The sequence below is a fragment of the Sebastes fasciatus genome, chromosome 7 (genome assembly GCF_043250625.1).
Source record: "Sebastes fasciatus isolate fSebFas1 chromosome 7, fSebFas1.pri, whole genome shotgun sequence".
In the NCBI taxonomy this organism is placed as follows: domain Eukaryota; kingdom Metazoa; phylum Chordata; class Actinopteri; order Perciformes; family Sebastidae; genus Sebastes; species Sebastes fasciatus.
The window spans coordinates 32822572-32850026 of NC_133801.1; the positions used below are offsets into that span (position 1 = coordinate 32822572).

The following is a 27455-nucleotide window of genomic DNA, read 5'->3' on the forward strand; positions in this document are numbered from 1 at the left end:
AGCTTTAAAACTGAGCCCGCTACAACCTCCAGAAGATCGATTGCGTTAATGCGTTAAAGAAATTAGTGGCGTTAAAATGAATTTGCGTTAAAGATAATATAGCAAGTCAATCCTTTTGGATCTTAATTCACGACAGCTGGAGATGATTGTGATTGTGTCATTGACTTTTATGCATACCTTTGATTTAAAGGAGCAATAGACAATGTGATATTGGTTATTCCAATCACCACTGCATTATATAGAGAAAACTTGTCATATACTAAAATATCAATTTAATTATCAAAAAATAAAAGACTAGAATGTGTATTGGGTCCAAAAGACAGACAATTGTAAGAAAGTTAGTTCCTATGTCCATACATTCAATAATGAATGAATGAATAAAACTTTCTCCACCTGATACACCATAATGTGTTTTAAATGATTCATTTAAAAAGGTAGAATTTATGGTAAATGATAAAATAAATCCAGTGTCATTATAGTCTTCTTTATACATCTTAGTCAGCATGGTAGACATCTTTTGAAAAGTCAAACGAGATGGTATAAGACAGATTTTCCATTTCATCCCCACAACTCAAAACAGTTGAGATGAAAATAAACACGACGTTGGTGCTGAAGCTTCTGAGGTTCCTCTTAACATTGTGGCGGAATTTTTCCCGACCGCATCTTAAGTGTGGAAAAATAAGACGAGTCTCATAAATTAAGTTTATCCTTTTGTTTTATATAATCTTCAATGTTTTCAATTAAAAATACATTGTTTTGTACAATTCTTGGACATGTTAGAGTGGAGTACATGGTGTGAAAAACAGACAGAAAGAAGGAGACACGTGTTGCTTCACAGAGAGAAAAATAAGCCGACAGAGTAAATGGATCATATACATATAATGTTCTTTCCTCCTGGTACACAGGAGTGTCTCTCTCTGAGGTCAGCGACCCACGTCCCACATCTACCACAAAGAACCCCACCTTAACGACTACTCTTATATACATTTGTGTTATTATGCTGTACAAATTACACAGCTCTTTAAATATCCAACGGGCTTGTCCTTCACTGGGGCTCACCTTGTGTTTTTTTAGATCAACCTGGTGTCTTCTCAGGAAAGCAAGGTCTGAACCTGCTGAGGTGATCTGGGTACCAGGTTCTCTGGGTCTTTGTAGCTGTTAGTTGGGCTGCTCAGTGCTGTGTAAACCTCCCCGTAGGCTCTGCACACCAGCTCCGTGGACTGACGGAAAATCTGCTCCCTGCACAAACAGATAAAACTCTTATATATAATAACTCTTATTATACTCGCAAAACAAAGTAGTCTACCAGCAGTGAGTGGGCCTTTTTAAATTCAAACATCTCAAGTCTAAATCAGAGCAGCAGAGCTGTGCCGTAAGAGCTGAATACGTTAGCCATGAGTAAGAATTTGTCCTAATTACTTTTTTTTTTTTTTGTTCAGTGACCATTGTGTGCCCCCGCTGTTTCAAAACAATGCGTTGCAGTACTGCATGTGGTGCACACTGCCATCTATGGATACATATTACAGCACAAATGCACAAGCATCAGGTGTCAGCCACAATAACATATACTGATTTAGGAATGAAAAGACACTTCAAATGAGATCATTTTATTCCCTTTATTACTTCCCTTCATTTTATGCAGCCATCTTTTAATCTAAAAATGTAAAGTACAGTGTTGCGTTTCATTTCATGGATTTCTGGATCCATCACTACAGATGTTTCAAATCAAATTTGGCTATGTCACACAGATTTTTGTTTTTCTTTTAGACCTGTAACAAATAGTCAATCGAAAGAAAGTTATTCAGCAATTTTTGATTATCGATCAATCGTTTTAGAAATTTTTGTCACATTTAATTGTTCCATGTCAGACAGACGATCTGAGATCTAGTTGTGCGAAGCGTTTAGAGACTAACTTGTGAGTCTAGTTCCAAGTTCTCAACAGTGAGAATTTGCTGCTTTGCTTGGTCTTACATTATAGTAAATTTGGTCAATTGGTTGGACAAAACACAGCCTTTGAGGATGTCACTTAGTGACATTTTATAGACTAAACTATTAATCGATTAAAACAAGAAAATAATCATATTTTATTTTAGTTAAAGCGCTATTTTCTTTGTTGTTTACTTTAAGGCAAGACTGATTTATGAGTCACTTGGAGCATTTTCATAAAGACCTAATTAGAAATAATATTTTGTCCTGTGTTTTTTTTATTTTGTTTATCATTTTAGTGTGATTATTTTAAAGATAATTGGTCAATCTATTATTATTTTATTTATCATTTATCTATCTATTTTTTTTTCATTTAAATTTGTGATTATATAATTTATGACACTCATTTCTTGTTATCTACTCCTTGTATTGTTTATATTCCTATTGAACTGCTTGTATTGAAAATGACAATGAGAACCCAACGTATACCGGCAAGTGAAGGACATAATGTGACTACGTCTTGCAGTGGAGTACAAATGGAGGATGCAAGTCGGACTGAAGAGCCCAGTGAGAGGACTGAAGGACTCGGTGGGAGCTGCTCATCGGCTGTATCCAACTCAGGCTCTTGAGATCCATATTTTTTAATTGGCCCACAGAGAACACAGAACCATAGTGCTGCTGTGTATAACACCTTACTCCATACCAAGTGCACTAACACGAAATGTGAAACGATGGGAGTCTAAAAGTACACTCCCATTATGTGTGCACTCCAGGAGTGTTTTCAGAGTGCTGGCTGGGTGTTTTTGTGTATTTAGGTGAGCAGAGAAGCAGACTTGAGAGATAGCGGGAAAGAGAGAGAGAGAGAAAGACAAAGAGGAGGAATGATTTCAGGGAACGAGTGTGAGTGAGAAATGGACCAGAAGCTAATTAATGGCGTCCTGCCCATCAGTCCTCCCATGTCCATTAATAGAGAACATTAACCTGAGGTACAGAGTGCTCCTCAAGCCTGCTGCACTTCCCAGTAAACGTGACTCATAGAGAGAGCCCTCCAATGTAGCAGGTGGATTGAGCTAAAAGCATGTGCATTTTCTGATCAGTAAGACAAATACAGGCAGTCCTGCCTACCACTCTCTCAACGTGTTGGTGGCCTTAGCAATTTAGCATCCAAACTCGCTGTGCATTTAGTCGAGTGTTTTGTTTGGAATGCAGTAATGACCGTATTACATCTGGCAGACTAATGAATGTTGAACATTATTAGGCCAACGCTCCTGTTCTATTTTTATCCCTCTGAATATGCTCTTTACCCCGTCGAAACACCACGCCATGTTGTAAACATTTAACATGCAGCCTGAATATTGCATGTTTGCGATTCTTTCCCCTGAACAGAGAGAGCTGTTGTCAACAATAGGGACAGGAACTCACTTGATGGCTGCACTGAGCAGGAAGTTGAGCTGCGGCATCACAAGAGTGTCAGGCGACGACAGGTACCGATCGAACTGGACCTGTTGTTCGTGCGAGAGGGTCAAGAGCAGGTGAGGAGTCAAAGAATCAGAATCATTAAGTGAGAATGTATCGATTTGTATTAACGTGCTTCATTAATAGACACGGTGGAACTCACCATCGCTGCTTTCACAGAAGAGCTGTCCATGCTGGGGAGGAGGGATAGAGGACCCTGAGACGGAGAAGTAAACACCAGCTCAGAATCCAACTCAAGGTCACAGTGTTTGAACAGCAACAATGAACTGAACAAGGTCAGGTGAGTGAGCTCCTTCATTCATTCATTCATTCATTCATTCATTCATTCATGTTTACAGGCAGTGTTGAGATGTTTTCTTCCGTTCACGGGCACTGAGTCCCCTATACCATCCCATTTAGTCTGTGCCTCTCTACCTAGATGTCTTGTTATCCTCATAATTAGTAGTGGGTCTGTATGTCATTGTATTGCATTGCTATTCGTAATATGGTGAGTTTTGTGCATATGGCCACGCTCATAGCTCACTTTCTCACTACCTCTGCCAACAAATGGGGCTTCTAACACATGGGATTCTCTCTCCTGTTGTTACAGGTTGTGGGGCAGGGTTGGCTGGGGTTATTGTTGTTCGTAATGCCATGTAACTGCTGCAAAATTTGAATAAAAATATATCTAAAAAAAACAACAACGTTTTCTTCCTTTTTCTCATTTGCCTACACTGCCATCAGCTGCTGCTAAAAATGGATGGAGTCAATGCTGACTGAATGAATGATTTTACCTCCGACCACATGAGTGTATAATAAGGATAATTTCATTTTCTCTGGTTTAAGAGAAAGCGCACATCATCATTGTGTCTTACTCCTTCCTAACCTTGATGATTTACACTACGGCTGAACAATATGATCAGTGTCGTAATTAACTTTCACCTTTATCTCAAAGGCTATAAATAGTGCATGTGCATCAGTACAGCACAGACTGGCTTACTTTTTGAAATGGCTGATTGGTTGGTCAGACCTCTGTTTGATGTCATGGGTTGTTATAATTTAATTATATGGGATTCAGACTATTCATATATTGAAAACTTCAAACAGAGTCTATTGAAGTCGGTAAGAGATTCAGAATTTTGGTGATTTAATAACTTCAATTTATCATTTAGCCCCAATTTGAGGGGAAAATTATTTTTGAATACGATGAACTTGGATGTGGTGAATCTTGGTTTATAAACAGAGAAAACAAGAGAAATTCCCTCCCTAAATCTTGATAGGCAGAGACATGATGACTGACTTTGTGTGAAAACAACAGCCGGCACCGTTGAGGCAATTAGCTGACACTGATTATCCACAATGGCAACATTAAGTCGAGCTTAAACGCCTAAATTGACAACATTAACAGCAGCAAATAGAAGGCAGTGCAAGGGTCAAAGCTACAGTGCAGTACCTGTGAGTGATTTTATGGGATATGGGCCCATTAACAAACACACTGTCAGCCTGCAAACTCATCTGCTAAAGCTACAAGCCAGTGTTGTTTTAATAACAGTTCTCTTGGTGTATCTCAGAAAATGACAGGGATAAAACATTTAGCAGATAGTCAAAGTAAACCTGAAAAGTCTAAAATAAACTCGGGGGATTCTTTTCAGTCCTTGACATCTGGTATGCCGTCGAGTGTGGACAGCTCGACTTAATCTTTTCAAACAGAAGACTATTTAAAGTAAACCCCAAGACAGGCCACCCGAGGAGAGAGGTAGCCTGCAGAAGAATGACAGTTCTTGATTGAGCTTTTGCGTTGAGCTGCAGCAGCAACAGCAGGGTGTGGTGTGTCCTGACATGACCCAGGGTTTCAAGACTCGCATGCTAAACCACAACTATGGGTCTCAGTCAGCCCAGTGGCAAAGTGTGTTTCAAAGAGGGAGGGAGGCTCCGGGGCATCAGCTCTCTCATTTGCACAGGCCAATTCAGGAGAAGCTCTAATATTTGTAATAGAACATAATATGATCTGCCTCCCTCTGTCCCCTTTCTCATCTGAACATGTGATAGAAATGCTATTATGCCCTAATAAAGACATCAGTCATGTGGTAACCATAGCAATAGCTAGTGTAAAGCCCAAAGCGGTAGTGTAAACAATACTGTTAGGGCCTGTATAATATAAAAAAAGAGGACCATTAGGCACTCTAAGAGATGTGAAAAAAAAACTCCACAGTTCTATAACTTCATGTGTGTGTGTGTGTGTGTGTGTGTGTGTGTGTGTGTAGTGAAGTGCTCCATGCGAGACCTGTTCAGCACTGTGCTGCTGGACAACGCTGTAGATGTAACTCAGCCCGGCTCTGGTCAGCACGTAGGACGCCTGCTCGTTGATCAGGGTGTCAAGGTGAGCCTCGATCTGGAAAATGTGGGAGAGAGTTGCTTAACATCCAGTCCGAGCCCGCATTGTGAGCTGATGGTACTTATGGTTAATAGAGAACCACTGTGCTATTGATAATGAAACTTCCACAGGAGCTCTTGTGGTGCTCAATTACAAAAGCCGTGCTAAAAATAGAGGATAGATTGCGCATTTGAGCACGAACAACAATACATGACGCACACCCTTCTATCAGACAGCAAATTAAACCTTTTTAATAAAAGATCTGGGCTCTATGGGTTTTAATGAAAGAAACGAGAGTCATTTTCACACAGACAATGTTAGGACTGTACGTTGAGTCTTAATGTTGGATAACATTAGTGTTTCATGATTCAGTTTGTCTTGTCAAACTAAGGTAGGGTCCGTCATTATCAGTTTCATGCCTTTGTTTAATTGTTATGAAATATAAATAGTAGGGCTGTCAATCGGTTAAAATATTTAATCACGATTAATCGCATGACTGTCCATAGTTAATTGTGATTAATCGCATATTAATCACACATTTTTCTATCTTTTCAAAATGTACCTTAAAGGGAGATCTGTCAAGTATTTAATACTCTTATCAACATGGGAGCGGGCAAATGTATGTATATATTTATTATTGGAAATCTATTAACAACACTAACAATGACAAATATTGTCCGGAAACCCTCACAGGTACTGCATTTAGCATAAAAAATATTCTCAAATCATAACATGGCAAACTGCAGCCCAACAGACAACAACAGCTGTCAGTGTGTCAGTGTGCTGACTTCGCTACGACTTGTCAAAAAGTGCATGTGATTATCATAAAGTGGGCATGTCTGTAAAGGGGAGACTCGTGGGTACCCATAGAACCCATTTTCATTCACATATCTTGAGGTCAGAGGTCAAGGGACCCCTTTGAAAATGGCCATGACAGTTTTTCCTCACTAAAATTTATCGTATATTCTTTTCATACGATACCAATATCTTCACTCTAGATTTAAATCAAATAAGAAATTGGTGGTGTTAAAAAGACATTTGCGTTAACGTGTTATTGTCGCGTTAACTTCGACAGCCCTAGTAAATAGATACCTAAAATGTGAAATAAATAATTTCATTGTCTGAATCACTATTCATTTTTTGATAATTGTTTACGATTAGGACAGACCTGGAACTCGAGCATCTCAAGCCTCTTGTCAGTGAACTCAAACAGAGCCAGGGTTGTCTTCATGACATACAGCGAGTTGACCATGTAGGTAGCCATGTCAGCAGTGCCGAGGTTACTGGCGGACACGGTACATAACTGTAGGAGGGGATCCAAGATGCAAGAGAGCACCTGGGAAAGACAAAGTAAGACAGAGATGAGTGAAATAGCACCGGCTTTGATAAACGGTTGACAAAAACCAATATTGACACACCTACATCCGGTAAATTTATAGTTATTAGTTTAATGTGACAACGAAGGGAGACGGGTTTGACTGTTCTACCGTCCTGATCATACTGTTTAAATATGAGTTTACCTGAGCAAAGTCAGCCTGGCGGGCATCCAGAGGAACTACTGATGAGTCGTGGGAGGCCAGTACCTCCCTGAGGAGGGAGAGGGTCTGAGTGAGGGAGGATGTAGGTCCCAGGTCAGCAGGTGGAAGCTCCACCTGACCAGGTAGACAAGGTCAGAAGAAGACAAAGTATTAGTAGATAGAGCAAAAGAGTTATTCTTGCAGAGGTTAGTTGTGCGTGGGCTGTAGCCTTCACCAAGACAAGCGGTCCTCATAACATTATCGAAGCATTAAACATCCCTGATGAGCAGCATGATCGGCCGAATATACAACTGCTTCCTGCTGCTACTCGGAGCCTCAGCTTGTTCAGAGTCAGCAGAGCTTTTTTTTTTTTTAATGAAGAGGGTTTTGATTTCATTGGCTTCTGGATACACAAGACAGAACTGAGCCCAGCCACCGTTGTCCACCTAATAGAGCAAATTATGAGAAGGCTGTGTTCCTGGCATTAGCTGGAATTGACACCAAAACCCTGAGGGCCTCCAATTTGATTAACACCGAGCTACACGGATAATTCTTGTAACTGCTATTGATCAGGACACAGCCAGCATGTTATGTGGAAGAGCTCCCGCTCGTGCTGAGGTATATTTGGATGGCAATTTAACTAAAACGTTAAAAAGTTTGGTGTTTTTTGGCAGCTAGCACCATTTCGATGCTGTGGCCAGCAGGCTCAAACTGTTTACAAGCAGAAGTGCTTCAGAAATAGCCTTGTTGTCTTTGAGGGTTTTCGGCGCAGAGCTGAAATACACAATGTGTGTCCACAGGGTGCATACTGAACTTCTGCACTGTCATTTAAGTGATTTTATGAAAGAACATTGTGAACCGTCTCTATGTTTAAAAACAAGGCCTCTTCTTCTTTTTCTTCTCAGGTGAAGGCATTGTTTTCCTAGCAGTCACTTTCTCACAACTACAGAAAAAACAATATATCGTGGATTATTCAAATAGAAATCGTCCTACTCATACTGCACCTTGTCCATGAGTCTGCTTGCATGAAGGCTCAGGCTGTTGAAGAACATCTTCTTGCTGAGGATGTGCATTTCTTCTATGGTGATGAGCAAGGAGGCCACACTGGTCCCAATGATGGAGCTGGACAAGGATAAAATACATGAAGTCTATTAGGACTGTTGATTATTTACATTATATATTATTTTTGTATTTCGATTCATCAAAAAATTTCAGAATACAGCAACAAATGCTCATCGCAATCTTCAAATTGCTTATGAAAACAAAACGTTATTCAATTCACAATGATACAAAACAGAGAAAAGCAGCAAATTCCCAAATTAGCAAAACATTTACCAAAATATGTTTTGCTCCACAAATGCCTTAAATGATTAATAGATTATTAAAATTGTTGCCTTCTGTTTGCCGAGCGAGTTAACATACCTGATGGTGTGGTGGTAGAACTTGAGCAGGTTGGACAGCTTGTAGAGAAGGACAGCACCTGGCTCAGCCACAATGACCTGCTCTATCCGAACCTGAGGGACAGATCCGTAACACACCGAGTGAGGACATGAGCAGAACACGACGGAACACGGTGTGCATCCAACAGAGCTGGTCAGTGTTTCTTTTAATAGCGTCTTAAACGTATTTGGTTGCTCACTTTCAGCGGCCTGCAGACTCCCTCAGTGATGTGTCCAACCACCTCCTGCATGTTCTCCTCCACACCTGATGTGAGAGGAACACACACACAAAAAGTATAGTCAGGATTAAATGCATCAACGGTTTTGAGCAGACCTTGAATATAAACACAGTATTAATGAATACAGCATACATAACATAGGGACACAAAATTCCTAATTCATTCCTGTATTAGTCTCAGGATGCGTCCACACAATCATGTTCACTCCAACTTGTACAGTTAGTTTTTGAGTTCACAGTGTTTAAGCAGGTGACAGCAATGCCATTATTCAAACTCAGGTGGCAGCAAGATTTCAAGTCTTTATTTGTCATATGTACAACAATTACAGTGGAGCAGTCGTTGGCAACAAGATTCTTGTACTCAGTCTCCCTCCAACAATGCGCTACAAAATTAATAATAAAAAAAACCATGTGGTTGTAGTAAAAATGAATGATGATTTTATATATATAAAGTCAACGCGATAATGACACATCAACGCAAATTCCTTTTAACGCCGCTAATTTCTTTAATGCATTAACGCAATAGTTTTAAAGCTAGGGTGAAGATACTGGTATCATATGAAACTAGAAAAAACCTAAAAAATCCGTGTCATACTAGCTTGTCGCGAAGGAGGCTAAATTTTGGCGAGGAAAAACTGGCATGGCCATTTTCAAAAAGTCCCTTGACCTCTGACCTCCAGATATGTGAATGAAAATGGGTTCTATGGGTACCCACGAGTCTCCCCTTTACAGACATGCCCACTTTATGATAATAACATGCAGTTTAGGGCAAGTCATAGTCAAGTCAGCACACTGACACACTGACAGCTGTTGTTGCCTGTTGGGCTGCAGTTTGTCATGTTATGATTTGAGCATATTTTTTAATGCTAAATGCAGTACCTGTGAGGGTTTCTGGACAATATCTGTCATTATTTTGTGTTGTTAATTGATTTCCAATAATAAATATATACAAATATTTGCATAAAACAAGCATTTTTGTCCACGCCCATGTTGATAAGAGTATTAAATACTTGACAAATCTCCCTTTAAGGTACATTTTGAACAGATAAAAAATGTGCAATTAATTTGTGATTAATCACGATTAACTATTTTAATCAATTGACAGCCCTAGAAAAAACACATGTGGTAATAGTAAAAATGAAATAAACCCCCGACAGGGTGATGCGGCATTGGTTTATTTCAATGAACAACAACATCAACAAGGATCTGCTGGCTCTACATTATCCCGCTTATTACACGGCTACTTGATTAAGAAATCAATAATTTGACACAAAAATGGTCCGCTAGAGTCCAACATCAGAACTGGGCCCATAGCAACGGTCTGTTATAAAGAAATAACAGACTGTAGAATGCAGTAATTGACCAATCTGAATCGAGTATTCAACAAAGCCATGTAATAAATATATGTAAACTGCGCTGTGTGCAGGTATAAACAGGTAGTAGAAGTAATAGAAAGGTAAAAGTAAGGTGACACCATATAACCACACTGACACCTGCCTGCAGAAAACTACCCCAAAAGAGTGTAAGGAGACAAATGCTGACATGTGATAACCTGGATGTAATAGCTCAGCATAACAAAATGGGCCGAGGGCAAACCCCGGTCTCGACTGATCCCCCTTCTGAGCTGTGTTCATTCTTAACGGCTATGAGAACCCAAGAAGTTAAATTAGGGAAACAAGTACAGGATTAGTCCATCAGCTGAACAAAATGTACTGGAATTAGATTTGTTCACACTCTTGCTGTTGCCAACATCTCTAACCTTACTGAACGACTGGGTACCAAAACTCTGTCCAATAAACTTGTGAGTCTGCGTGACATTTGTTTACATACACAAATAATTAAAAGATGCAACAAAGCGAACATTTCCAATAACGGCAAGATTAAACGAAAGGGGAAAAATGAATTGGAGGTGATGGAGAACTGCAGAATTTGTAATTAGCATGCAGAAAAAATCATACCTTGCAGAGTGACTTGTTTCAGCAGAGCTTCTAGGTGCTCTTTCTCTGAGGCGGTTGCTTGGTGCAGCCAGGCCAGCATGTCCCCAACATACCTGAGAGAGCGACAAAAACAGTCTGTATTAAACAGAACGTCACTGAGGGGCCAACCAGAGGGCTAATCTTACCACGCCGAGAGAGACCACAGCTACACCGAGGCAATGGGTCATCGTGTTTCACACACAAACACACACACACACACACACACACACACACGGCTTCTGGTGTTACATAACGGTGGAAAACAGCAAGGTTAAACTTGAATTATTGTGTGTAAGCCTGTGTGTGTGTAAGCCTGTGTGTGTGTGTGTGTGTGTGTGTGTGTGTGTGTGTGTGTGTGTGTGTGTGTGTGTGTGAGAGAGAGGACATTGGGAGGTGAGAAAGAACTTGATGTTCTGAGAACTGCTGATGCCTCCTATAAAGTGGAGGTGATTTTGTGTTCCACGCATGGCTGGTATTCTGAGAAAATCTCCCATTTGGCTCCTGGGCACAGGAGGAAGAGGGAAAAGGATGTGGTACAACAGGAAACACAGACACACTCAGACACTGATAAAATAGACATTTAACATCTTGAATTGGATTGTAAATGTTTGGAACCAAATCGAATAGATTTATAGTTGAGGAATCATGCCATTTACAATCATACTATAGTTACACTATAGAATACGTATATCTTAAATATCTATTAAAAGAGATAGTTGTGCTTTTGAAGAAATGTACTATATTACTGTAATATCTTTAGTCAAACCCATTGATTCCATTTGAATGTAGTTTGACGTTCTGCTGAATTTAATATTTTGTGAGCATGAGAAAAGTTCATGCAAAATCCTAATGCAAAACAGTCTGGCACTAATAATAGGGCTGTCAAAGCTAACGCGATAATAACACGTTAATGCAAATTAGTTTTAACACCACTAATTTCTTTAACGCATTAACGCAATTTGCGATTTTTTGGTTGTCGCAGGCTCAGTTTTAAAGCTAGGGTGGCATCATATGAAACTAGAAAAACCTAAGGAATCCATTGGTACCAACCATGTCATACTAGCTTGTCGTGAAAGAGGATAAATAACACTTCAAACTTGAAAACTGGCATGGCCATTATCAAAGGGGTCCCTTGACCTCTGACCTCCAGATATGTGAATGAAAATGGGTTCTATGGGTACCCACGAGTCTCCCAGAGACAGCTGTTGTTGCCTGTTGGGCTTGAGTTTACCATGTTATGATTTGAGCACATTTGTTATGCTAAATGCAGTACTTGTGAGGGTTTCTGGACAATATTTGTCATTGTTTTGTGTTGTTAATTGATTTCTAGTAACAAATATAGACATATGTTTGCATAACGCAAGCATATTTGCCCACTCCCATGTTGATAAGAGCATTTAATACTTGACAAATCTCCCCTTAAGGTACATTTTGAACAGATAAAAAATGTGTGATTAATTTGCGATTTAATATTTTAATCGAGTGACAGCCCTGATTAATACATTAATTTTATAAAAGCTATATACAGTATTTGTATTCATCAGCTCTGGTTGTGGCTATATGTGAACGGGAACCAGTTTGATATAACCAAAAGTGAAGTTAGCAACTGTATAAATACATAAATAACAAATTGTGGTTAGGTTCCTGTAGCCATTCATCTTTGGAGTTGATAACCGTTGATGTTCCTATTTTTTAAAGGGGAGATTCTCTTTGATTTTATAGACATCCTTTAATTAAACTACACAGAACTCAACATTCAGCATACCTTCAAACTCAATGCAGAGGCATGAAAGAAAGTAGTTACGTTTCCATCAGAGCTGAAGTTTGCTTTTAGGTTTATTACAGTAAGAAATGGCAATGTTCAGGTCATACGTGAGATGTACCTCATAGGGTCATGTGAATGCATCTCTATGGGGCGGGGAGTCCCTCCAAGCCCGCCGCGGGTGAGGGCGTCAATGAAGCCTCGTACCACCGCACACCTGCGCGCAGTCCCAAACTCATCCAGAGTGTATCTGACCAAACAGAAGAGAAAGAAGGAAACATTCAACACACCAAGCCTCATGTGAAAAAAGCGGTGGTCGGTCGCAGTGTTTTGCAGGCAGCTTTTCCAAAAGGAAATACTTTGAGGTTGTTTTGATTATTCGGCGGTGGCAGGCTCTGTGACAGACTAAACAGAAGATAGTGCTGAATTAAGATTCCAGGAACGCTGGTCTCCGCTCTCTCAGCCTCAACATCGCATGACCTTGAACACTTTGTGGGCGCTGAGGCAGGTGCATTTCAGAGAATGCAGAAAGACAGACAGAAGGAGGGTTTTCCATGAAAACATATCTTGGAGTAACGTGTGAAACTTTCCTTTGTGTTGTTTTGTTCGAGGGACAAAGTTAAACTCCCAGTAAGCTTCAGGAAATGTGTGCGTCCTGTGCAATTCTTTGTTGTATATGAGCACAAATTGTTTTCCTGCACTGGAGGGAATAAATCATTTGCATGGTTGACAGGCAATGCTTTTAAAAGACTTTTTTCTTCATTATGTATTTGTGCTTGCCTTCAAATAACTGAGTAATGGGCATTAGTAATACTTACTCATATATCTTAAACATTATCAAGACCCAACGGCGCATAATGGTATATATTATGTCAGGATTCTCTGAGTGACTAAACCCTTTTTATAAAGCGGATAGTTCTGGTCCTTGATTATGATTGGCTGAGCCGCTTTCAAAGCCATTGTAAAATACTCTATAAATACACAGCTGTGGCTGCATTACTTCAGTATAAGATAAGCATAAGTGGTTGAAAGAGATGGACAGGATAGAGGAGAAAAATACAAAAGAAAGGAGACATGCTGAAATTACTGAGAGAGACATTGAAGAGCTGGAAAAGTAAAGAAACAAAGCCGGTACCATTAAACTGATTATGTGGTCCATTCACAGTTTTCACCGGCTATTTATCTTCTTCAACAGCGGACAAACTACACCAATGATCTATGGTAAGTTAATGAGCCTATTTTGCTCACTTTTCTCTAGCTATGTTGTCAATTGCTGGCAAGTGACAACAGGGGAAAGTGAGAATAATAGTTTCCGATTGTAGATCCGTGGTTATGTTGGAGCAATGTCCTTGCTTCTGGCACCGCGCAAATAAAACGCAACTGTCCAGTAAAGAAGAGGGCGAACATGATTGAACACTTCTTCTTCAAAATAAAAAAAAAAATCGCACAATTAATGGTGATATCCAGATAAATGTTAATAATCACCCCCATCACATCTTTAAGCATGCTTTCCACTGCGTCTATGTGTTGCTTGGCAACCGTTCTGCTGAATGTCGCTGAAGAACTACGTTGCTTGGCTGATTGATGATTATTTGTTATCAATAAATGATTGCATTTTTTGTTGCTGTGCGTTTATCTTATGTAACCTTGCCAGGTATATGTCGTAACTGTTTTATAAAAGCAATAAAGCCACTTGAAGCCATGATTTACAGTGATTTTACCGGCCGTTGTTAGGCACAATGCGGAAAATCACTGTAAATCACAGCCTCCCGTGGCTTATTGCTTAAGTTAATTCACTAAAAAAACTAGACTAAAAACTAGAATAAATAGACAAGGTAAACCAAGAACGAAGCTACTGTTAACAAAACTGTTTGTTTACAATAAAAATGAATCTTGTACAATGTTATGACGAAGATATAATCAGAATAATTTCTGTCTTTTTGAGCACTGTTTTATTAAACTATGAGGGAATATATTTAGATTATTCATGCAAAATATATTGTTGATATGTGTACTCCTCACACAGTATTTGAGAGAAACCTGCAGACTCAGTTTGTTACAATGCAGATTTTTTCTTTTTTGGTGGATCTGCACTTTCTTCTTCTGCTGGCTGAATGGTGGCCACATTTTCTGTTGCTTCAGGCTGTTTGTCCTGTTGTTTTCCAATCAAAATCCTCCTTGTTTCACTCACCAAGAACACAGTGACAAGAATCGCCTTGGCAATATACCTTCTCACAATTCACCTGTGAGTGTCCACATAAGACAGTAGCAGATTGAAATACAGAGCCTTATAATCAGTAGGGGAGCTGCCACTTCATTTTCAATCTAACTAGCATGTATGATGACATATGATGAGTGTCAGTGAAGTGTAGTGAAGTGTAGGGGTCTGTAGCTATCTGGCAAAGATATAGGAAACAGAAGTGGTTCAAAAACATTTGTAGGGCTACAGTTACAGCTAATTTAAATAAATGGCTGAATAAATGCATATTTCTCCTTTGATTATTTACATTTTAAAACATCCATCACTACTCAGGTCTACTTCTACTAGCTGTTAATGCTCTTAGAAGATAACACACACAGAGGAAGATAAATGAAGGAACAGGCCATATAAGATATTATATGTGTGTGTGTGTGTGTGTGTGTGTGTGTGTGTGTGTGTGTGTGTGTGTGTGTGTGTGTGCGTGTGCGTGTGTTTGTATGTTACTTGTAAAGGACAGGTCGGTCCTGTAAGGCTTCCATGGCTTGAGCCAACGCAGGGCAGATGTCACACGACTCTTGGGTCAGTCCTCTGCATTCATCTTAGTAGAAAGAAGGAACATAGGACAATAAATGCATCTATTATGAACAGCACACCATCATCCAACTAACTAAATAGTCTTTCTGGTAACTATGCTTGTGTTATGCTCCATGCATTGTTGCAAAATGTTTTAGGCCTTGGTAACCCTGTTGACAAGAAGCAAATCAAAGCACCAAGAACATTTTTTCAATCATATTTTCCCATGAGCTTGTAGGGAGAAGTCAGTCAGTTTACTTATGCTTCAGACAATACAAACAATGAACAGGCAGTGGCCAATCCTCCAGACTGTGGAGAAAATGGGTCAACACACTCCACTCTTGTCGGGTCTTACCTAATGCTGGAAATACAAGTAAATGCCCTCTTCAAGCAATGTGCAGCCATGTCTTTGTGAACATGTAGTTCTCCCTCATAAACAACAGACAGATGCATATATATAAAAGAGACCCTTCATGAAATAAACTAACTTCTACTACATGCAGAGAAATTACACACAATAACATACAGCTCTTTCATCTGACCATTACCAAACTTTCCCTAGCCGAATTTCTAGATTTGGGTCTTTTGGCAGATCTAAAGCACAGCTAAATAAGTGTCTGTAGGGCAAAACTCATAATTTAGTAGATGCTGGGTTCTGTGGTTTCTGTGATCTAAATGGTTTATTTCCATTTTAATTTCAATGACAAAACACATGGCTAAGCTGAGGAAAATTTGGGTTTCTGGCATTCTTTTGGCAAAACTCAGTCAGAGATTATGAGTCACATGTGTCCTCAAATGTGTCCTTTACACGCCATTACTCTCACTTGAAAGAACACAATTTTGTATTTAGCTCTATCCAATTATAAAAGAAAAACAACTAACAAATCAAACTTGAGACGAAAGACAAAACTTGAAACAAAAAGACGGACTCACACCCCTGATTACAGTAGTAAAAACGTTTCATTAATTTTTACAAAATGCACAAGGTCAGTATGGAGGCTTTGTACAATGAGGGTCACAGAGAGCCAGTTTTATCCGTCAGTGTGCTCCTGATATTAACTCTGTGTACTGTACTCACTCTGAGCCCAGCGGTAAAGCTGCTCATATGATGTCTCCTGTAACACGGCCATCTGCTCCATGATCTCTAAACTGGAACAAGCACACAAACCAAGACCACATATTACATACCCATAACCTGTCAGATCCCTGACACTGACATAAATACCAGACTTGGATGTTACTCATCTGTTGCACCATTCAGGTTGAAAAATGAATTTAACAACAAGAACAGAATCACTGTAAAAAACATTTCATTCTGTCAGAGGAAGTAGATCACAGAGTAACACTATGGAGTGGGACGTGGACCTTACCCTGCAGTTTGTTGGTTAGTTCGCAAGAGGATTTTCACGTCCTCGTGGATGTGCTTCACTCGGCTGAGAGCTTTGAAGAAATCCTGGGAAATTCAACAACCCGCGAATATATTAGGATTTGCAAGAAGTCAATGCACATTTTTTTGGCAAAACACAAATAATTAAAGCTTCAGTAAAAATGTTTTCTGGTGTGACCAAGGACAACGTTTATAACTGATCCTACAATGTTGATAGATGTTACCTTGATTTGAAGCTGACAGATGTGTGGTGTTATTTCACATGCTAAATTATTTATGTGCATATCATACTCATATCAAAAGTAAAAGGTTTTTAGTAGGGCTTTCAATCCATTAAAATCGCATGATTGTCCATAGTTATCTGTTCAAAATGTACTTTAAAAGGGATATTTGTGAAGTATTTAATACTCTTATCAACATGGGAGTGGGCAAATATGCTGCTTTATGTAAATGTATTTATTATTGGAAATCAATTAACACAAAACCATGACAAATAAAACAAATTTGCGTTGACAGCCCTAGTTTTTTGATAATTTTGTTTTGTTTTTAGCATGTATGTGGTATATAGTATAACGTGATGGGGAGGATGGAAGGAAAAGGTCAAAATTAATTAGTTAATGGACAATGGGATACCTTGATCACATCTCACAATTTATTAGATATTGTGGCAGCATGTTGGCAGAGTGAGACGATCACACCCTTCAACCAGAGCACACAGATAATGGGGAATCAAGAGGAAAAAAAACTGAAAGATAAAGACGGCTACAAATCAGCAAGACACTAATCTGTACCTGATATTGCATCCTCCCATCCTGTGGCTGCAGATGGGAGGAATCTTTACATGATTTAATTAATTAGTCTACATTAAAATGGAGATTACCTCAGTAATGGGTGCATCCCGAGCCCCTCGCAGTGTGGCCATCTCCTCATTAGAGAGCTGGAACTTGGCGAGGAAAGCCTGAGCGACCTGAGCTCTCACCTCCAGGCGGTGGCTGAGGGGAAACAAGATCAATGTTGTAATTTCATTCACTTGCCATTGTTGCACTTTAATATCTTTACAGGGTATTATCCTCTCCTCATAATGGTTTGTCATTTAGTTCCTGTTCCAGTTCAGTTGGGCCTTTGCTTGTCATCTTGATTTGTTTTGTCTGTCTTCAAGGCCCTTGTGGATTTTTTTCCTCGCAAAAGCGATTAGAAAGATTATTCTTTCCGTCTTTCATCATTTACTTTTATCACTGTATTTTGTCATCCCCCTTTAGTTTTCTTATTGTGCAAATAAAAAGACCTGTCAGTGTGGAAAACTGGAACAAAGTTGTGTGCTTTTATTTAACAAAAACAATGTTGTCAACAAGCTGTAATGATTGAAGGCCGACAGCAGATGGCAGTCATACTCCTCTCTCACACACACACACACACACACACACACACACACCTTTGCTCACAGTGAGCTCAGAGTGAGACAACAGGGTGGGACACACACAGATTCAAGATATCATGTGTAGAAAATAAATAACAGAGGGAGACAAGAGACACAAAAAGAACACAGAGCCAGATACAGGCCAGGTTTTGTCACTATCAATAACAGCAGAGCGATCACTATCGGTGTCACTATAAGTGTCTCAACACAATAGTGACCATGGCAACCGCCCCAGTCAAACAGGGAACTCTGTCACGGGATAGCAGAACAACAGCGAGTACTCCCTCCGTCCCCATCTTTCCATCCAAACCACCTCGTCTATATTCTCTCCACCCGTCTGCGAAAACAAGGCTGGATCAGTAAATCACCAGGTTGTTTTTGGTGGAGGAGAAGAACCCAGCATTATCTGACCATTGTCTCTCACACGGCTATTACCAGTGCTCAGCCAGCTGAAACTAAAGGGCTGTAAATCTGTTACAGGATTCTATGATTTAGTATTTCTCACACGCAGGACCGCGAGGCATCTTTGCCCTTTATGGGTTTCGTGCGTTGAGATTTTGTCGCAAAACACAAAGCAGACAGCTTGGCTGGACCACCACCTTTAATTCCATGCTCACTTAGGCTTGGGTAACATACTTTGAAAATGTACTTCATTACAGCAACCTGGCTACATCATCAGAATTATAAGTAGTGACAATAATAATAGTTTAATTTTATACAGACACAGCAGCACTCCCGGTGCTCTCACTGTGAGATTGTCAAAAGCAATCATTTAGTCTTTCATAAGTATGAATAATTACAGTCCATTGTTTAGGTAATATAACAGAAGACAGTTATATTATTTGTATTAAAGGACCAATATGTAATATATTTACTGTAATAAATCATAGAATGACCATGATATGTCATCAGAGATTAAGGAAACATGCTGAATTGAAATATTGGCTTCTCCGACAACAATGCTACAGCCAGTATGTTCTCCTTTGAAATTTCCATTGCGGACACATATGAAACAAATTGGCGTGCAAACCCAACGTTCTGCAGCCATGGAAGCAAGCTAACGAACTGGATCAACAGAGATAACGTTAACATTAGATTCTACCCGACCTGAATGATTCTACCACGATGAAGTGATTCCGACTACTGCTGGCCAGAGGCTAATGCGGTTGTGTCTAGAAGGTAACCCTCAAATTGCAAAAATGTGCGCTGCTGTTACCCATTTTAAATGCTAACTGTCATCAGTACTACATATTGTTCCTTTAAAAAGGTACCTGCCACTGCCCAACCTCGCACACGTTTAGTACAACACAATGAAGTTCAAGGCAGAGAGGAGAAAAATTGAATGTATTAACTGATACTGAGAGATAACCAATAAGCCAATCCAATCACAATTACAGTGACATATAACAAATAACAAGCTATGCTAATGAGGCCATTAATTAAACTGAGTCACGCATAAATTAGAGAAACTATTTCCATGTGAACATGCTTGTCTACACACGACACATGAGCAATATTAATATGAAATCTGTAAATTCTTGTACAGTGAGAAGCTACAGTTGTCTCATGAGAGGAGATTGTATCATAAATATGCAAATTGATGCAGCGAGCTTTTACAAAAATCTAATTGGATCATCTGTTCTATAGTAAGACACTGTGGTTGCAAACAGGGAAATTCTATCATTAAAGATTGTTGAGTTATTATCTTCACAAGATCGAGAGAATAAAAGACATTGAATCTGGAATAAAAGTTTCCACATACCAGTTTTATGGGACATAAAATGGATTGGTCATCCCATCCTAATAGTCATAAACTAAGCCTTATGTCTAAGGTCACATTTAACATGCTGTAACTTGGACTTTCATTCATAAAGCTTTGAAGCTACAAACTGCATTTCTACCAACGGTTGGTGCCTTCAGATTAGGTTGTGTTCACTGTGTTTATGAGAGGAGTTGACTTGAAAGACCCACTGATGTTGTATTCATGACATTATAATTTAACATTAAGTCCAAAAGTTACTGTATAATATCTTTTATCAATTACTTGATACTGAAAAGTCAAAAACACAAAATGACTAGCATTTTGTGATATAGGACCAAGAGAGCGTCTGTTTTTATTGTCAGTCACCTTGAAACAGTGTTCTCAGGGTTAAATTATATAACTTATTCAAGTCCTCATATCAAAAATATGACCTTATGCGTTTCATTTTAAGGTGGCAATTGTTCCCAGCCCCTTATTTATTAAGGTTTCTGTCTATGGACGTGTTGTACTTCATAGACATGGGAGCACCAGAAGAGAAAAACATTCTCACACGTCAAACTGTGCAACAGATTCACCTCAAGAAGACAATAAAAGGCCTCCAATTTCTCATGTTCATGTGCCAAGAGTGACAGACCTGTTCCTCCAGGATGTAAACACAACAAAGACACAGGCTGCACACGCCTGTACAAGGTGAGGAGGGGGATTGTGGGAAGCTGTAGCAGCAGAGCAAAGGGGAGCAAGGGAACGGCGGAGCAGCAGGATCATTTTCTACAGCGCTGTCAGGACATGACACATTCTTCTCCAGACTGCAATTACCGAATACCAGAGAGAGGAAACATACTTGAGTGAATCTGCAACGTCACAACTGGCAAATATGTAGAGACTCTGGGCTGCTGGTTCAAAGAATGAACTCAAATGAACTCAATGTGTAAGCTTTGAGAAGAGCAAAGTGAAATTACGTCCAGGTTACATAATGTTACATGATGGGATGAAAAGAAGCCGATGTTTGTCTCTTTGTGTCCGTTTTTGTGTGTGTGTGTGTGTGTGTGTGTGTGTGTGTGCTCAGAGTTCTCAACTGGGCCAATTGATTTTGTCTGTTCAAGCACAGAAATCGTTTAAGCAATATAACACGGCGCAATCTCATAAACAGCTTCATCAAACTGAAACAGTGAAATTAGCAATGCCTACTTAATAACCTCACAGAGCTGAGCCGATGGTGCAGCACCAAGTTTAGAAAAACTGAGAGCTTGATCAGTGAATAACATTTCATTTTAATTCATTTGATTTAATTCAAATTATTTGATTAAAACATTTGATTTCTATGAAAAGATTTACAAGACGATTTTTTTCATTCCGGACTGATAATCCATTCAGAATGAATGATAAGGAGATCAACTGTTCTCTCCGTAACAAGCGAATGTCCAACCCTCTCATAAACCATGTGGGTCGATTATCCATTAAAATCTATTAGGGGCCATTTGAAAGGCTTGCATGGAAATTTGGCATTCACAAAGCTGTTAGTTAGCCACGCGCCAATGATCACAGCCACATCAGACAACACAAAGGCATACCCACAGCCATACCCTCATTAACAACCAGCTGGGCCTTAATAAGGCTCAAGTGTCATTTTACACAGGTTGTCATTTTACACTTTGATGTCCCTGATGGTTCTCTCGAGGGTTTCTGAGCTCTTGATTCAGTAATGACCTACACAGAAATCATACGGAGAACATTCGCTTCATTTTCAGGAAAAATGGTCTCACTGAATCACAGGACTCCATGTCTGATAATTCATCATACGCTGTAGGAATTACTGTGGGAAATGAGTGGTTGCTTCAAGCCAAATGCAGGTACATCTTAGTTGTGGTTACTATATTTATCTACATTACTCTGTGGCATGCAGCCAAGTAGGCCTTTTGTAGCTGCCTGAGCGGCTCAGTTATAGCCAGAGAACTAAACCAACAGACCAACCCCTTCATGAGGTCACACAGTGCATAGAAACATCCGTTTGTGAGACGTCCCAACATGTTCAGCAGATAACATGTCACGCTAATGCAAAGGTCACACAGTGCAGGACAGGTGGGCAGCGTTACGTTTCATTATGGAACAACACACAACACCTATTGAGAGCTCTTGCTGACAGCGTCTTTGAACGGGACCAGCCCCAAAACAAAAGAGCAGCACGTCTGAACGCTGCCAGGCAAACACAGGTCGTCTACTCTCATTGGCCCGCCTCTACCACCTTTGCCTCTGCACACTGTAAGCAATGCGCTGCTCCTTTCCGTTTCATTAGAGCTGACAAATGACACAGTGACGGTGGCAGATAAGATAGCAAACAGTTCAGGACAGGCCTGCTCTGCCGGGTAAATACACATCAGGAGCATCTGCAGAGCTTTTGAAAACGACTGTGCTCTCTCAGCAGAGCTGCCCTATAAGCACAAAATATGAGATTAGGCTGCTAATGTAGCACCGCTATAATAAGCGTCAACAAGAGGAACATAAAAAAAAGACAGCGGCCTGGGACTGCAGAGGATTGTGTGACCTGAAATAGATCTGACCGAGAAAACTGGAGTGGTGCGGTGCAGAGGGCTGACTGGTGGGTGGCTGAAGGAGGACAGCTTGACTGCACACTTCCCCTGGCAGCTCTTCTGAGACTAAATTGCTAAAGACAAGGTCAAAGCCCAGCGTGCAGACACTATCCCATCTGGCTGTGGGGTCATTGTGGTTCTGCGAATGAAAATGTCACGCAGACGGACAGCAGGTCCCAATGGGGCCACTATAAAAGAAGGGCAGTCAGAAGGGCGTTCATGTAAAACCTCTGACCACCCACCTTCAACAACCCTCCCCCCCTTCACAAAACAATACGACATGTATTAATTCATCACCTGCACGTATTCGCTGGTGGCGTATCCCCACTGCTGTCAGATTCAGAGCCCTCCCCTCCTATGTCACCTTTCCGTCAAGGAGGTCCTGAAGCTGTGCCAGCAGAGCATGGAATTGCCTCGGTACATCAAAGCTGCAAGCGGTGTTTCTTTTGCCAGAAATCTACATTATCATTGCCCGTGCCCCCGCCTCTGTGTCGACTCACAAGGTCACTGAGCACTGAGGTCACAGCCGCCACAAAATGCTAATGAACCTCATTCCAACCCTCAACTATCAGCGAACAGGAGCGGGTGTCTTATTTTCACATCCCCATCAACACTCTGCTCGGACAAATTCATACCTAGATTCATTTTATTGGCAGGCTTTCAAAAAAAAAAATCCATCAGTATTCTAAGAGTTGCAGCTGGGTGAGAACCCAAGATGCACTGTCTGACTCCACTCATGACTCCGTGTCATGCTGAGCTCTATATATTGGATCTGCATATCTGATGGCTCTTAATATGTGTTGTCAGCAAATCTCAATGCACACGCTCAAACACAGAAACACTCTGATGGGCTGCTCTGCGGTTGTAATAGTCTGGCTTCAATGAGATAAGGGAGCGATGCGGTGTAAACAAGCACTACTTTGATGTGTATCTGAAGGCCGAACATCACAGGACACGAACGAATAAAACAAATAAAGCTTCATTAATGATGATCGCTGCCCCCCTTATGCAAATAGACAAACTGCCGGAGAAATATTCATCAAACTCATAAATCATTCATCCCTCCTCATCAAAAATAAAGATGTGCTTGCAGCTCCTCCTGCCCTACACCATATCTCTCAGAAGCTGCATTTCACAGACTCGAAATTTACTCTTTAACTTATTAGTGTTCCAACTTGGTGGGTCAAATCTTTATTTGCGCACATTTTTGAAATGATCAGTATATATTTTGAATGTAATGCTTTGGCTCCAATTAAATGGGAAAATCCCGTTCGGTTGACATCTGTCAGAAGCAACTCCTGGAGAACAAGGAAGTGCTAGCACATTATTGGTGTGTGCAGTAATAAAAGCTTATCACTTGCAAAGTGCACCGTGTTGTTCCTGCAGTGTGCTTTGATTGAAGTGCTATTTGTCTGGAAACTTGCCTGAATAGAAAAAGAGGTCATTTCTCTGCAAGGGAAATGAGACTACAGAGAGAGTGAACTGATTGGGTCTAGCTTTGGACTGATGGAGATGCCTATCTGTGACGCATGTGATAGGTTTCCAAAATGACTTGTAGCCTCAGAACAGATAAGGGGAAAAACGGCGGTATTAGATTTCTTTGAAATTTCTGCAGATATATTTTAGAATAAAGTTGCCATCTTATCTCTCTTATCTCTCACTGACATTCTGAAATGTAGTTTAAAAGTTCAGCCTTGTCGTGTGGTCTCATTTTACATTTTGGTAATTCAGCTACAATCAGATTGAGAAACAACTTGCTATGATAGAATAAGGTTGAGTCTCTCGATTAATTCCCATATAAATCGTTGTAGGAGAGAGAACAATGCCGAGTACAAAACTTGTTCAGTGTAATCCATTATAACAACTTAACTTTCTGACACACTGTCTACACACACTGTCTACCACAATCAAACAATTAAAATCCCAAAGGTAGTAATAATTACTGCATATTGGATGACATTATATGGCACAGAAATTTCTACTTTTCTCGTGTAGCCACAAGAGGCAAAAGTAAACCGGTAAACCACTAATGTAAGATATACATTTATTTTAGAGATGTCTATGAAGATTCTCAGTCAGCCAGTTAGTAGGATTTCTAGACGAGCAAAGTCAAAGGCAACTGGATTTGCTGTTTTCTCCACTGATTCCTCATGTCTATCTTAGTTCAAACATACATGTATATGTCAAGTTACAAGGTTAACTCTGGGAAGTAAGTAACACGTGCACACATGCATACCCACACATCCAAACACACACACACAATATGTTTACCCCTTTAGAATCAACTCACTTTTCTGACTGCAGCTTGTTGGTTTTTACTATGAGGTCTTGAGTTTGATCCTTCGCAGCCTGTTGAAGAAAAGTTGTGTTTTTAAAAGATGGCTTGCAAACATTATGCTCTCAAAAGAAAAGTAATAAATCCTTTATATGAAGTGATTCACTTCATGCATTTGATACACAACATACACAAATATACTACCTTCTATTGTTGTTATGAAGAGTTTAAATTTAGTCAATCATATGTACAGGAGAATCTTCAAACAACATTTGGAGATGATATACCGTACCTTTAACCTACTGGTCATTTCTTCACAACATGTGCTCATGGCCTGGACATCCTCATGAACACTTTCAAGCCCCTATGGAGAACATGAAGTCATAATTACAGCAGCACAGAGGCAGATGCAGTTCCATTCACATATGCAAAGTCAAATGGGCGGCACTACTGATGAAAAATAGATATTGTGAAGTAGCCTGCTCCAGTCACAGGTTTTCAGATTCTCCACTACAGTCTTTGGTCTCGTGGCAGTCACTGCTAATACATTCTCCAAAAACCTCACACACACCCTTGAACTTAAAACTCCATGTCACTCTCTGAACTTTAAGATGCAGTACTAAATAGGATCTGTTGTTCTCCATCACTATCACAGCTGTGTCTCTGGGATCTGAAAACGTTTCTATTAATGTAATCACAAAACCCCAGGACCAGTCGGTTTGTAAAATATATTTAACAATTTAGAGGTGAACCTACTCAACAACCTCTCCATGTGAATATTTCTCATCCCACCTCAGGTAAAAAAGAATCACTGCACAGGTGCTTTGGCTGGTTAAATGGAGTTAGACTTGAATGCTGTTTAGGGGTAATAAACTATATTGTCTTGCAACTCTATATTACCTCTTTTACGTCCTTAAATATTCGTGCAAAGTCCTCGTTGATCGAAAGGCTTCGTCTCTCTATGTCACCACGAAGATTTCTCCTGGTGCGCAGACTGTTTTCAGTGAAGAACACAGAGAGCGCCTTCAGAGCCTCCAGCATCTCCTGAAAGCACAAGAAGGACATCATAATGTTAGTCAGCCTGGGTGTTGTGACAAATGTTGAATCACTAACAATCTGTTCCCCCTTGCACACAAACCATCTTAGCCAAAACTGCACGGAACAAGCTGTATTTCTCACTTTCATAATAAGTTTGTGATGGGGATGCAAACTAGGACCCGACACCCAAGTTTATACAGTCCACACTGAATTTATTTATTTAAAAAGGATCCCCATTAGCTGATACCAATGGCACCAGCTAGTCTTCCTGGGGTCCGAAATCATGTACATTAATTTATCACATACATACTATATACAACATCACATTTGTGTTACACCAATAACACTCAAATTTCCAAACATATATAAATTTCACATTCATACACAATCTTCCACAATTTTTTTTTTTGTCTAGCCTTAAGGCCCATCATCAGGGAAAAGGAACAAAGAAAAACCATACATGACCAACACTGGACTATCGATCAGCTGCTTACGTAATGTAGTCGAAGATGGTATTTGAATGAGGATTTGTTAGAGGATTGACGGATGTAAAGTGACTGATGGCACGGTAAATGACCGTCTCTTTTAAGGCATTAGATTTTGGGTGAGGTAACATGATTTGGCCATCACCTGCTGTTCTAGTGAAATGACTGTGAACGTCTCTGCATGTGGTAATTTGACTGTATAAAAACTCGGGTTTAGTAGAATAGATGCTGTTACTAAAGAATGTGGCTGTGCTTAAGGCGAGTCTTTTCTCTACTGGTAGCCTGACAGTTTATGATGCATGCTGTCTGTGATCGTTCTCATGGGGCAGTGTAACACAAGTCTTGCAGCTCTGTTTTGGGCAATTTGTAGTTTCCGCAGTAAACTTTTCGGTGCAAAAGACCATACAGGTGAGCAATAGTCCAGGTGGTTTAAACTTAAAGACTTAACTACTTGTGCCTGAATGTGTGCACTGAATGACTGCAGCAACACGCTAACTGCTGAATGCATTCACTTATTGACGTTGTTACTGTAGTTAACCACAACCAGTGTGGAAAAACATCGTTTCTTCCAGACAACTCTCCCTGGCTGGCTGACAATATCACCTAAGAGCAGAAGTATGTCGTGTTATGACGCGACCATCCTGCAGACTGAGCTAACGTTAGCCAGCTAGCAGGAAGCTAACCTCTCTCCTCTCACCTTGTCGTTGTCCAGCCTCGTCTCCAGGATCTTGTTGAGCTTCCTCGACAGCGGGTTGTTGCTTTGAGAAGGAGCATTTGAGTTCTGTATGACAGTGGAGCTGTCAGTGGACATTTCTAGTTTAGTATCAGACATCGTGCACAAACACAAACACAAACACAGCTCCACGTCAACTCTCCCAAAGATGTTTTGGTCCGTCTGAAATTACCGTCCGGCCGGCGTGTGGCACCGCGGAGGAGAACGATACAACGTTCCGCTACGGGCTTATTTATTTTTTGCAGAAATAGTCCTACTATACGTACTTATTTGTGGAAGGGAAGAGGATAATAACGGTAATGATATCACA

General features: G+C 40.2%; 1 protein-coding gene across 1 annotated transcript; it reads right to left on the minus strand.

The window, feature by feature from the left end:
• Positions 1–700: 700 nt before the first annotated feature.
• Positions 701–27333, minus strand: cog6 (component of oligomeric golgi complex 6). The gene is made up of 19 exons (XM_074640377.1): positions 27110–27333; positions 25790–25933; positions 25182–25253; positions 24905–24963; positions 17728–17839; positions 16831–16913; positions 16539–16609; positions 15392–15485; positions 12809–12937; positions 10908–10999; positions 8912–8976; positions 8695–8786; positions 8277–8394; positions 7276–7407; positions 6924–7091; positions 5666–5773; positions 3545–3598; positions 3349–3428; positions 701–1239 (listed from the first exon to the last, which is right to left on the minus strand). Exons 1-19 carry the CDS (start codon positions 27242–27244, stop codon positions 1092–1094), a joined length of 1956 nt encoding a protein of 651 aa, XP_074496478.1. The 5' UTR covers positions 27245–27333; the 3' UTR covers positions 701–1091.
• Positions 27334–27455: the final 122 nt, after the last annotated feature.